The 14,195-nt window shown below is 42.7% G+C and overlaps 1 protein-coding gene across 2 annotated transcripts; it reads left to right on the top strand.

Annotated features, from left to right (window-relative positions):
• Window positions 1–1,846: 1,846 nt before the first annotated feature.
• On the top strand, window positions 1,847–13,954 carry eif4h (eukaryotic translation initiation factor 4h). 2 transcript variants are annotated; one of them, XM_083887386.1, is made up of 8 exons: window positions 1,847–1,937; window positions 8,998–9,188; window positions 9,357–9,421; window positions 9,632–9,737; window positions 10,318–10,398; window positions 10,930–11,112; window positions 11,663–11,778; window positions 13,481–13,954. In XM_083887386.1, the coding sequence occupies exons 1-8, from the start codon at window positions 1,873–1,875 to the stop codon at window positions 13,484–13,486; spliced, it is 813 nt and encodes a 270-aa protein (XP_083743512.1). In that variant the 5' UTR covers window positions 1,847–1,872; the 3' UTR covers window positions 13,487–13,954. The 2 variants fall into 2 exon arrangements, with proteins under 2 accessions (XP_083743512.1, XP_083743513.1); XM_083887387.1 differs by lacking the exon at window positions 10,318–10,398.
• The last annotated feature ends 241 nt before the right edge of the window (window positions 13,955–14,195 follow it).

The following is a 14,195-nucleotide window of genomic DNA, read 5'->3' as shown; positions in this document are numbered from 1 at the left end:
GGTAAATAAAACTACATACTCAGCTGGTGAGGACTCAGATACTCAGATACTTTTTGTGTATTTTGTATTTTTTAAGTACAATTTAAAATCAGGAGTACATATTGACTCAAGTATTGTACTTAGTTACTTTATAAATCCTATCCGTTACTGAGTAAAAATAAAAATTCAGCACAATGAAGACCTACAGGGGGAAAATATACACCAGAACCAGACGAATGATGATGTGATTAGCATCAGCACTGACGCGTGAACATAGAGGGCGCGCAACAAAAGTGACGTAATATCCTGTGTCGTGCCAGGTGTGTGAGCTCCAAAATAGTTTTGGATTTCTGACCCCTTGTCATATTTCTACCACCCTCACACCCCATGCAAAGTAACTAAGTAACTTTTACTTAAAGGTGCATTATGTAATAAATCTAAAGCAACTGGCCATAAAATCCTCCTAATATGTCACAAAGACTCAGGAATAATATTTATATAACATACTGAACTCCAACACTGCTACTGCTACCAACAACAGCAGTACAGCCAAAATATTTGCAAATCATGTTCATGTTTTGAAATCATGTTTTGGAATGTGGCGTCACCTACCACCATCTACCAATCATTGCAGTCAGTAGAGTCTCAGCTGCCGAGCAACCACGGGTTGCCAGTTAGGTCAGAAAACGAAACGAAAAAGACCTCTGTATTTTGAATTTGAATGAAGTAACCGTTTTTGGCCACATTCTTACATATGGCACCTTTAAAGTACATTTCAAATGAACTACTTTTTACTTCTACTTGAGCACATTTTCGTATGACTACTTTTACTTCTACTTGGGTAATATTTCATCAAAGTATTGGTACTTTTACTTGAGTACAATATTTTAGTACTTTTTCCACCTCTGTATAAGCGTTGCATTGAATACGCTTGAGACATATACAGTATGTTATTTATGCTGTTAAACGTTTCTCTCTCAATTAAAAACCACAACATAAGATTGATGACATTAGGGAGTAATGTGGGAGCACTTTGGTCCACCGTAGTTGTTTTAAAGTGCTTTTCAAATAAAGTTGGATTGGATCACATGCTTCGGTTTACTTTACTTTTATATATATATACTTTTATTAAAGGGACAATGTGTAGTATTTATGGGTATTATATAAAATCTCTGCTGACACGGAGAAAGACGACGAGGACGACATTTGACCGGTTGAGGATACCGTAGCGCTCAGGGAAGGGAGGGGGTGAGCAGAGGAGCAGTTCTTTGTTGTAAATTTCAGCCTCTCCTCTAGATGGCACTATAAACTACTTACTTCACCTTTAAGTGACTGACCCTCTCAGTTTTCCAAAAATGTGCATATGCCACAGAAGGATCAGTGGTTAGATTACAAGGCCAACAAAATGTCAAATATAACAGCAGCTCTGCAAAGCGAATGAATTAATGTATAAAATGGTCCATTGCCTTCCAAGTAAAAGCTGATTTCTATAGATTTAAAGAGAGTTGGGAACAAAATGGCTAATGTAAACACTAAACAATAATATTCAATTTATCTTGTTATTTCTTGATATTTGACTGCAGATATGTTACATAATTATATAGATTTTTGGAAGTCTGTGTGGGACAACTGTTTTAGTTCTTATAGGACTGTAAAAAAAAATTATAACTACAGTATATGTTATTGTTATGTTTTCATTGTTTGTTTAACAATTACATGAACGTGAATAAATGATCAAAGCGATGAAGTTCCACCAACCACTTCCATTTTATGAAGTGAACAATTTCAAAACTTTTACAGCGTGTTGGTTTCCCGGTCAGGCGCCATGTGGGCACCTAAACCCGCCTCGTGTGTGACGTGTAGGACCTCCTCCTCCGACACACAGCAGCAGTAATGGCGGATTACGATAGCTACGATGATCGAGACCGGGCCTACGGCAGCTTCGGCGGCGGTAAAGGGTGAGTCTCCGCTCCGCAGTGTACTTTAACCTCATACGCCGGCTGCACTGTTCCGGTGCGCGTCGTCGCTGTCTATCTCCAGCTTCGGTGCAGGGAGTATAGGCCACGATTCCCGACCCGATAGGCGCCTGCTGATTGTTGCGGGCCGGTAGTGACGGGGAGGCCCCGGATGTCGTCTGGGAAACACCGCGGACCCGCGGCTAACAGTTAGCCAATAGTTAGCAGGGCGCTAGCTGCGTACAAACAACAAAACTGACCGGGGCTGGTGGGGGTCGCCCCGAAACTCAGTGGCACTATACGGTGTGGGGTCAGTGCGTGGATGTACACACCATGGCCGGAGCGTAGACGGGACGTAGCGGGACAAGAGGCCGCATTCTTGTTGTAGCGGAGCCGCACCTGCGGACAGTCCGCATGGCTCCATCATGTGTCTGCAGCTCCACATTCATGCACGTTGTTGTACCCTGACAAGAGGCGTAGATCAGGACCTTTGTTTATTGATGTTTTTGGCGGTAGTCGCATGTAAAGTCAGAGTCTGTGCAGCTTTCTTAGCATGTGCAATTCGCTGCTGATGATGATGATGATAATTTACCACTGCAGTTTTAAGGATCACACCGTTCGATCAGAGCTGGTGATGATGATGATTCACCGGCCGCTCATCGTTAACCTCATCGCTCAGTGTTTGTTTTGTGTAATCACGTGTCAGTCATCACTAGTCAACAAGCACGATTTCTCTGATTCTCTGTCACAACAGCTTCTCTAAAATCAAATGGTTTGGTGCTTCTCTCACACACGTACAGATGTTACATGTGACCGGCAGCAGCCCACTGTGTTTACAGCACTGCACATGCACTGCTCAGTAAAGCAGACTCCAACTATGAAGATGATGGTGAAATAATAGTGACATCTCTGTGATCCTGTCATTTGCACCTTAATGACAGTGGAGCTAAATATATCAACAAACATTTGTTGAAAAAAAAAAAAATTGATTCTTTGGTGGATCAAACAACTGTTTAGTTGTCCAAATTAGGACTATAACTAAGAACTGTTTCTATTATCACTCAATTTCCTCAATTCATCCCTTTTTTTCCTTCTTTCACCTCAGCTGACCGAGGCAGAAGGCTGCACATATCTTTCAGTCTGGTTCTGTTAGAGACCGTTTCCTGCTGATGTCGAGCTTGCTCATTGTGTGAACTGTTGGGTTTCCCCCTCCTCTTAAATCCCAGCCTCTGTGTAAATGAATTAATTGTTTGAACTAAAAAATGGTGAAAGAGCATTAGCATCTAAAATAACACTCTTCAAATCACCAGTATTAGCCAAGCCTCATACTCTGATGAAAATCTACTATGACATTTCATAACAATGTGTTGTGATCACTTGTTTTGCCATTGTGCCCAGTGTCTTAAGTTTACTTTATTTTTTGTCCAAGTCGGTGTGAAGGTGCACCTGCAGGTGAACTTAAATATTTGTAGACGTTACACATTTAAGTCGGTGTTAACTGATCTGTTGGCATAATCAGTGTGACTGTAGCGCCAATGTTTATTCAACTATTTGTTCACAAAGTGAACGGTGTGTATACTCGCACACAGTAAAAGTATACTTAACCAAATATGAACATCAGCTAGTGTGTGTGAGTAAGTTGCCTCTTTTGGACATTTTCTTGTGGCGAAGGTTGAAGCAGTGTTTTTGTTAAGGCTGCTGTGCAGATGAATAGAAGCATCCTCCTCCCTAGGGTCAATATTGAAGAACCTATGGCGTCTGCACGCATCCACTCTTCTCAACTGTTATGGGTTTTCCAATAAAACCCATCTGAGTCCGAAGTTTATTGCTTCTCAAAAAAGTGTGTCCTCCACAGTCGCCTATGTTTTTAGATGTATCTGACAAAAATTGCATAAGAAAAAGAGTATATATATCCACTGATCGACTCTTATCACGTCTGAACAGGGTGCCATCACACACCTTTAGTGAACTAGAAGCAATTAACCCCGATCCCCTTAAAGCTACAGGTGCTTATTTTTTCTATCCCATAAGAAACAATTTGCGACATTTTAAATGAAAAAGCAATGCCTGAGTGCAACAAATATAGTGCAAATATTAATCACTATTTAACCTAACACTTTTTTTTTAGTATCTGTGCGCTGAGCCGATACTAAAATGTGACGACGACGACTGCGGGCCACTGATTGGCAAAGCGTGTTGTCACGAGAAAAGTCATGAGGGCGACGTCCGACACAGGAATTACACCGAACATATTAAATATACGTTAATCTCCAACATTTAGCAAGGAAATGTCCTAAATGTCAATATTGAACACAGGAGTCTGGTGTTGGAGCTGGAGAACATGAGCCGAATCGCAACCTGTTCAGCTGTATTTCAGTTCAGTGACGATGAGATGGAGTCTGTGCTCCGGTCATGCAGGAAGCAGGAAATACTGAACTTGTATGCGTGTATTTTTCCTGTCAGTCGCCATGGAAACGAGTCATTCGTTAACGCCGTTCATGGCCCAGCACTAATTTTAAGTTAAATGTTTAAAAGTTGTTCTTGTTGACTGTTTGGGGAAAGCCATGGTACTATGTTTACTTACCTGGTGGCTAGACTGGCTCCTTCATGTGTTCAGTGTCGAGCTAAAAAAGCAACTGTTCAGAACAGGCCACTTGATGCACTTTTTAACTCTCCGTTGTTAATTGCAATACTGCACTTTGTTTACTATTCAGGCTTGTAAGCTGCAGTTTGCACTGTTTCAATAAAGGGAACTAATTTTCTCATCACATTAAACACATCTTTAATTCATTTTGTCCAGCATTTGCAAGCTGTAGACTCTGTCCAGTCAGAGACATATGTTGTGTTATTGATGTTTTTAGTTTTCAGTTCAATTAATTCAATCCAAGTCAATGGAACACTCTTTCAGAAAATGATGTAAGAGTGTCAAATTATGTCGAATCGTATCGTTGGCTGAATATCGAGATATATATCGTATCGTGAGCTAAATATCGTGTATCGTGTCGTGAGGTTAGTGTATCGCTACAGCCCTATTCACTGGATGTCCTCCATATTTGTCGATTGTACCGCGTTCAATTTCGTTGTCATTGCACCAGTCAATGTCATGCTATGCGGCCCATCGGGCACGGCCCACAACCTAACTACCAAGTAAAAGTACTGTACTCGGACGAAACACAAGCCTGACCCAGGACTTTACCTTTTCAAACCGTGCCGTACTGTACAGAACTATACCGTACCATGATGGAAACGGCATTAGTACCAACAGATAAGCTGTTAATATTGAGAGGGAAGACAAACGTGAAGGGCTGTGATGTCACACTTTTCTAAACCTCTGATAATGAAGCAGGATGCAACTGATGGTCATTTTCATGAATTCATTGATTTGTTGATTATTAAGTTGATCAATCAAATAGCTATGGTTCGTAAAATGTTGACCAAGATATTCTTATTTATTGTCGTAGAGGATCAAAGTAACATTTAACGAGCTAAAATCACAGGCGACTAGATCAATAAGTTGACACTTGTAAGTTTGATTTATTGTTGCTCTGTGATAAATCTTCATATCACAGTGACTGTTACACTGACAGCTAACTTTGGTAGGTGGTATGACGTTACACTGTACCGTGTGTAACTGTAAAAATAAAATACTGCAGTTGGGACAAAAACAACTGCACAGGATGATGATACGTCACCTTCAAGAACTGCAAATTACCTCTTTTGAAAGATGAATCCAAGGGTTTTATGAATCTGTGACATCTATTCCAAATAACCAAGCCCTAGTATGTTTGCTTGACTAAGTTTTAACTGCAATGAAGAAATGTGATGCTGCAGTTAGCAATTGGACTAAACAGGAGCACATGTATTTATTCAATAGACATTTGAATGCTGCACAAAGTGAATTACACACAGCAAAGTGTCTGAAACTATCAGTGATGAAGTCGATGACGTAGACCTTGATGACCGCCCTCTTTCAAGGGTGGAAGATGTGTCCCTACGTGCCCCGTGTGATGATGTCACCGCACACATTCATCGTCAGCTTGATGCATTGGTGACGTAAATTTGACCACAGATTTAAGGACCGGCTCAGTGACTGGATGAAAATGTGATTTGCGAAGCTTTTGAAACCATGTTTGGACATCGGGGAAATCACGTTTGCCTTCTCAGTCACAGTTTGGTCATTGTTTTTATCTGCAGGCTGTTCTGTAAAGGCTTAATACGCCTTGATGATGCCCTTGAATTTGTTTTAAAGTTACACGTTTTGTCCGTGTTTGTGATGCACTTAATTTTTTTGTGCTTCACAAGAAAAATAACTTAAAGAGTTGTGTACGATGTACTTGTTAGGGCCAGAGGTTTGCAATGTTGAATCATCAATCCGAGCACGCACTTAAGGATGTAAAAATATAGATATAATTGAACTGCACCTAGAGAGTTTTGCTACAGCCGTGTCTCGGTTGGACCGTAGTAATCAGAAGTAGAGTAAACTTTCCTCTGGGTGCCAATGCCGTTGACTGGTGGAAAGAGGACATGCCGTGATTCACCACGATAGCTACATTATATCTGTGTGTTTTCGTGACTGATCTCTAACAACAGGCCAACACAAGCAGCTTGTTGTTTTTGCTTGTGGTTTGTTATATGCTGCGTAATTCTATGGTAAACAATACTGATACGTTGTCTTTTACATTATCACCGCCTGGTGGCACTGCTTGTTACTCATGATTATGCTACGTTGCCTCACCTTCACTGGTCTTTCACAGTGGTGTTCAACAAGAGTGATCTGCAGGAACTATTTACGACGCTTTTCCGTGATTCAGTTCTAGCACTACTCGAATCGACTCTTCTCGGTTTGGTAACAGTCACTTCATTTTCCATTACTTCATAGGGCCTCCTCAATGCGGGCGGGGTCGTCATAGCACAGCTGTGCAAAACTGCCATTACATTGTTTCCTAAGGGACACAAACACACAATCTAGTGACGTGTAAAGCAGTTGTTTTTGGTGTACTGAGTCAGTTAAAAACGGGCTTGTGATTTGTGATTCGGCTCACGATTGCTGGCTTTCAGCAGTGCTGTCACTAAATACAGACTCAGACTCCTCTATTTTCTTGATAAATGTTCGAGATTTCAGGATTGATGAGTCTTTTTAGCTGATCTACAGTTTGGCATTGTTCGGTTTGATTCTTGTTCATTCAATTCAATTTAATTTGTGTAGCGTCAAATCATAACGTAAGGCACTGTACATAGACAACATCATGCACTCCCTTTTAACAGAAGAAGAAGAAATCTGTGACAGAGCCTGACTCAACGAAGCGCAGCCATCTGCCTCGACCGGTTGGGGTGAAAGGAAAAATGGGCGACAGAGGAGAGGTGGGGGACAGAGACAGAAAAAAGAGAACAGGAGCAGATATACAACAATTGTATTAAGTTATAGTTCATGACCCTTCCTTTGATGACACTCTCTGCCAATCAGTGGACGGCAGTTTGTTGACGTCACATTTTTAGTATCGGCTCAGCTCCATTGGAACCTCGCCAGGTCCCAGGTACTATCTGGAATGGAAAAGCAAACAAATCTATAATGTACCTCAGTTTTGACATCACTGTTCAGTATTAATTGCCCATAATTTCCATGTAAAAGTAATTATCTATTGCTGCACCTTCTATTAACAAAACTAAAAGGTGTATGTGAAGGTTGTTGTATAGAAAGTAAGTGTGAAACTTCACATTCGGTCCCAGCTTGTTCTCAGTCTCATTCTGTTTTCAAGGCACATATCTTAATTTGTTAAATATGAAAGGGAAGCCATAACCGAGGTGATTTATCCAAATTATTCGTAAAGACTGCTAAAATGTCAGGCTTGTCTGCACTCTGTTTTTCCTTGTTCCAGTGCTATCCACATTTTCAAATGAGTTATGTTTGACGTGTTACCAGCCGAACAGGTTATCATCACCAGTTTCAGGTGAACAGTGACGTCACGTTGTCTTCACTTGCCTTTCTCTGCTGCGACTGTTCACTGAGAAACCGTCTTTTTCCAAACTGCCGAGCTGAAGCAGCGTGCACAGCAACAGCAGAACAGAGCCGTCACGCTGTTGTTATCGCTCTATAAAGCAAGTTGTGCCTGTGACGGCCATATCTCGCTGACCGTTAGTCAGATCGCCCTGAGATTTTGGATATGGGTTCAGCATGACCTGATGGTGTGCATCCTTCGAGTCTCGCTGATTTACCACACTACACCAGGCAGGGGCGCCGTCAGAACACACTAGTGATATCAGTCCGAAAACCGGAAGTCCGCGAAAAGTTCTATTCTTGGCTCCACATTGCAGCACAGAGTCCTACACAAACTTCCAGCCTCAGAGGATTTATCTGTCCAGTGGATACATGTTATATGACGGCAATGTGCCTGCTAGAGCCTGCAAATTATCACTTTTACAAATGCTAACTGCTGTTAGCTCCCAGTAGCCTCTGTGGCCAATGTCATTTCGTGTCCCTTAAGTTTTGGTTTACTTTTTTTTTTTTTTATAAGTTGGACCTAAAGAGATACTACTAAACAGAGTAGAGCTGCAACTAATGATTATTTTTGTAATCGATTAATCTGTCGATTATTTTCTCGATTAATCGATGAATCGGTTGGTCTAGAAAATGTCTGAAAATGTTAAAAAAAAACGTTGATCGGTGTTTGTCAAACCTGGAAGTGACGACGTTCTTGAATGTCTTGTTTTGTCCACAAACCAAAATGTTTCAGTTTTAATGATTTCTTTGTTATTATGGGGCAAAGAAACAAAGAAAATATTCACATTTAAGAAGCTAAAACAATCAGAAAACTTGAAAAAAGCTTCAAACCGATTATCGATTAGCAAAATAGTTGGCAATTAATTTACTAATCGATTAATAATCGATTCGTTTCAACTCTAAAGCGTTCTGAACAGGGCTGTGCAGTGCCCGTAGGAAGTATGTATTCCTACGGGCACTGCACTAGTTTTGAATATATATTCGTAGATGGCATTACACCCCTAACTATGAGGCTCTCCATGTTACCGTTTCTCCTGATCCTCTCTGTGTCTCTGCCCCTCACAGATCCCGTGTTGGTAGTGGCAGCGCAGGAGGCGCCAGGAAGCAGAGAGACCTGCCGACAGAGCCGCCGTACACAGCATTTGTAGGGAACCTGCCGCCCTACGCCGTGCAAGGCGACATCGACGACATCTTCAAAGAACTCAAGATCCGCAGTGTCCGATTGGTCAGAGACAGAGAGACAGACAAGTTCAAAGGTCAGAGGATTTGAAAAGAGACACGGGCGCCTTCACGAGGCCTCTGGCGCTTTCAATCATGTCTAATTAATAATCTAAAATGTCATGGTAGTGTGGTGATGGCTAGCAAAGTCATGTTATTGTCTTGAACTTTACATTCTCTTGATCTCTGTAACTTTTGTCTTTCAGGTTTTTGTTATGTGGAGTTTGATGATTTGGAATCTCTAAAAGAAGCTTTGTTGTATGATGGCGCCGTGAGTATTTCACATGGATTTTTGACCGGGGCTCTGGGTTTCTATAAACTGAGCGTTCATTTTTTCCGACAAACTTTATCCTCCACGTGAGGGTTGCAGGGGATCTGGAGCCAATCCCAGCTGACGTTGACATTAACAAAGAAAGCAAACTCTTGCTGAGAGTTGACCAGACATATTTTGTGATGTGTAACGTGACCTTTGACCCTGCAGCTCCTGGGCGAGAAGTCACTGAGGGTCGACATCGCAGAGGGCAGGAAGCAAGAGCGAGGGGGCTTCAGCTTTAAGAAAGATGAAGGCAGAGGAGGAGCTGGAGGAGGTACGAGCGTCGACACGCTAACACGGCGCAGTCACTGAGCATGTGTGTCCAAGTGTGAGACATTAAAATAAGCTTCACCCTTCATCCATTCATCATTTCACACCCCCACACCACACTACACACACACACACACACAGGCAGGATGAGGTTGTTTTTTTTAAGTCTTGACTGCTTCGTCTCTAACATCTCGTCTGTGGTTGACTGGTGGACGACTAACAAGCTCCGCCTCTTCAGTGCTGTCCTTCCAGCTCCTTCCACATGGAGGCGTCGCTACCTCCTCCTCTGTTTCCTCCTTGCCTTGTTTCCTCTCCTTTTTGTCTACACCCCCTCCTTTGCCTTCTATCCGTTTCCTCTCTCCTTGCCCCCTTCTTCTCCTCTCCTTGTTTTCTCCTCTCTTCCCCTGTGTCCTCTCCTCCTTCCACTTCATCTCTTCCCCATCTCTATCCCTTTCCCTCCTCCTGATCTCCTCCTCTCCACCTTCCTCTCTCTCATCCTTTCCTCATGTCTCCTCCCTCCTTTTCTTCCTCCTCCCTCTCCCCTCATTCCTCCTCAGCGTTAAACTCCCCCTGTCCCTCTACAGGACGAGGTTTTCGAGGAGGTCGAGGAGGAGGAGGAGGCTCTCGGGAGGATTTCGCCCGACAAGGAGACTTCAGCGACTCAGGTTGGACAACAGCAGATGGCAGCCGGCCAATCAGAACACTGCTGCTGGGCTGCAGCCAATCAGACAGAAGGATAATGTCTTTGAACTGAAACTTTGTTTTACAGAGAAAATGAACGTACTAGAACGTTGAGACTAACCTCAGTGTGCAGCAGGTTGGAGTTAGCAGTCAGTTTGCGCTGCTGCCCCTATGTTAGCATTAGCCCTTAGCTATTAGATAACAACACCAACAGCTCTGTTGACATTAAGAGTAGTTGTGTCACATACTACACCGTGTTTCTTAGTTAATCTTACCTTGTTTAATCAGGATGACACACACACACCCTTGCTCATTTGTTTTAGAGGTGTCTTGCGTCTAAATCACAGAACTGTAACAGGCAGCCTCCTGCTCTGCCATTTCCCCCCCCCCGTCATGACGTTCACCTCAACCATCTCATGCTTTGAGTCACCTTCCAGGGTCCAGATGCTGCAGGACGTTGAGTGCACGTCTTCTCACCCACCCGTTTCTCTGTGTTCATCCGTCTGTCCTCGCAGGTTTTAGAGATGACGACTTCGGCCGTGGTCGGGTTGGTGGCAGTCGCCCTGGTGACAGAAGGGGAGGAGCAGGAGGAGCAGCAGGACCAGGAGGAGCAGGTGGTGGAGGTGGAGCAGGAATGGGCCGCTTTAGAGAGGGACCCCCACGCGGAGGAAGTACTGACTTCAGGGAACCTTCTGAAGGTGATATCACTTCCTGTTTGCCTTCCTGTCATTCACGTTGAAGGGATAGTTCTAAGTTATTCAAAGTGTGGCTGTATGAGGTACTGGCACATGTTTTGTTTTGGGAACTCTGAGGCTCCTTCTCACTGAAAGTATGGGCCAATTCCAATTCCTATCTTAACTCTCAAGCTCAAACCTTAATCTTAAGGGTTAGGGTAACCCTGCGTTTAAGGGCTGCGATACAGCCCTTAAACTTGCCCCTCAACTTAATTTTTCTGAGAATCAGTACAGCACTTGCACTAACGGGAGCGCGCATTTTTGGGATTGAGGGTTAAGCAATAAGCAAGGAATTGGAATTCACCCTATGGCTGTCGACCTCGTTCGCCCGGGACAGCTGATTTGTTTGTGTCTTTGGTCTCAGACATTGGTTAATGTTTGTTTGTTTATTTATTTATTTATATTCCATTATATTTATCCTTCTATTTATGCTGTAACGCGTCACATTTTCAGCCTGTAGCTGCCTCGGTCCTGACGTTTCCTGTTTTGTTTTTCCTCGTTGACTTTACCACAGAGGAGCGTGCACAGCGCCCACGGCTGCAGCTGAAGCCTCGTACTGTCTCGGAGCCGCTCAACCAGGTCGCCAACCCCAACTCTGCCATCTTCGGTGGAGCCAAGCCACGAGAGGAGGTGATCTCGAGACAAACCATAAGAGACTAAAGCCCGCATGGGCCGGGGGGGAAAGGGGAGGGGCCAGGAGGGAAGGCGGGCGTAGGGGGATGATGGGAGGGGGGGGGAGAGATGCAAACAGGGTGAGATTAAAATCTGCAGTTAGCATTCCTTCATGTCAGACAGACGGTGAGCGAATGGGCACTGCCCTCCTCTTCCTCCCTCACTTAGTGCTCTTCTTCCTGTTTGATTTCATTTCGAGCAGAATATTTATTCTTAGTCAGAATAAGGACGAAACACTCTAAATAACAAACACCTGTAAACACAAGCAGCTTGTGAATGCATGTCCCAACTTGAGTCCTGTCCCATCATTGCCGCTTACTGTGATGTCACACCCATTTCATCCAGTAGCTTATATCCCCTCCCTCGCTTCCTTCTTTCTCCTCTGGGCGACAGATCACAAGTCACTGTCCTCCAGCAAAACGAAGGCGAAAGAAGCTGTAAAATGATTATATATTTTTTTTGTATTTTGTAGGCGTTCAGCTGAACCCCGCCCCCATTGTCCAGATCGGTTGAGTTCGATTAATATTTATGTTCATTTGTGCTTGTTGCCGTGGTGACTCATCAGCCATGTTTTTATTGAGCCTGAGTTTCACCTATGTCGGGGTAAACTGCCCTACACGTCCCACCCCCAATATTTTTAAAATGCGATGCTGACGCCTGAAGCTTTATCATGACATCCCAGTAATGCACCAGTGAAAGCAGGTGATGTGATTGGTCTGGTTAAGTGCTACGGTCAGTGTCTGTTGGATTTGGTGACCTGTATTGCTGAGTTCAGGTGCTGAGGGCAAAATAATTCCTTTCCTAACAAACGGGAAATTATGTCACAGTGAAAAAGAAAGTGACGTCAAATGGAGAAAATGGAGTCTGACGCGCCCTGAATGAAGCACAGTGTCCCACAGCTGTCACTCTTTCGATTGGCTGTCTCTAAGACAAGGCTGTGATTGGACGTCAGTTGTTTTGTCATGTTGTTATAGAGCCAGAACTGTCCTGTCCACTCTGATGAAGTCTGTTCACACTGAAGGAAGTTTTCTTTGGTCCACCCCGAGAAAGTCGAGAAGAAATAAAGGAAACGGCACTTGTTATTTGAGCCGTTTCCTTGACGATGTGTGTCATCCATGAACATAACATCCATAAACATAGATGTCACATTTGCCCCTGTATTGTGAATTATTTTCACAGACATGTTGCCACAGTTTTCCTGAATAAAAACCACTATGGGGCTTATATTCCTCAAATACTTTTTTGTTTCAAGTGACAAATTGGTGTATTTGAAGTGTGGTTGGAGAAACTGTGACAAAGTGTTTTGTCCTTCTATTCCCCCAAAAATCTTCTTTTAGAACCATTTCGTCCCTCATGCTTTTTCTGTTCAGTTTGCTGAAAAGAAAGGGTTTTGCATTTTCACGTGTCCTTTCACTTTAATTCTCCACATTTTCATTAGTGTAAAGGATTGTCATATATTTATATAGTGTGTATATATAGAGGTAAGGAACATCAGAATAGAAAATGAGGGAAAATGTAGAAAAGTAAAACAGTATGAAAAATGTCTATATTTCCTGAATCTTTTTAATTTACTTTTGTCCCATTGGTTTTTTGCTCCCATTTCTTCACCTTTTTGTTTCCAACTCTCCGCTCTTCTTCCTCCATCTGTCTTTGTTCACAGCACTGAGACACTTAAACACCCGACACTCTCCCGGCCAGATGATGGTGATACAACAGAAAAGAAGAAGTTTTGATTTTTTTTTTTTCATGCTCTCTATCCTTCAGTGTGGATTATGTGGAGAAAATTCAGCTAAAGTGATGAAAAATTGTTTGAATGAACTTCAAAGCAGAAAATAATAATTGTACAAAGTTGTTGTTTTTGGTTCTAGTTTCCTGTAGTTTTCATCTTTAACCTATAGGGGGACTGTGGCCCGACACTTGGATCTGTCTGAATGTGAATCAGAATCATGTCTGGGTCTGTAGTGGATATAAAGCTTCAGTGTTATGGGTCTGCATCGCTATGACAACAGTTAAACATTATGTTTATGTACCAGAATTCTCACCCGGAAACGTTTTCTTATTGTACCATAGAAGAAAAACAAACCGCTGTTTTAACTTCCCCCCCAACAATGTTTATGGCAATAAAACTGTATGATCGTCCAGTGTCCATAAAATGTGTTTAATTGCAGGGGGGGGTTTCAGGGTGGTTGTTTTTTTTCTTTAGCTAATAATACAAACAATGAAGCTTGTTCTGTTAGCTGAGTAAACATAACAAACTTAAACGCACCATATTAAGGTGTACTGTATGAAAAGAGACCTGTGTACTTTATCCTCTACCTTTTAACTGAGAGCACGCCTCTACTGTATGTAGAATGGAAGAATCTCAGACTGGCTCA

This window comes from Microchirus variegatus (genome assembly GCF_963457635.1).
Source record: "Microchirus variegatus genome assembly, chromosome: 3".
NCBI classification, from domain to species: domain Eukaryota; kingdom Metazoa; phylum Chordata; class Actinopteri; order Pleuronectiformes; family Soleidae; genus Microchirus; species Microchirus variegatus.
The sequence above is the reverse complement of the archived record's forward strand: the minus strand, read 5'-3'. Positions and strand labels throughout refer to the sequence as shown.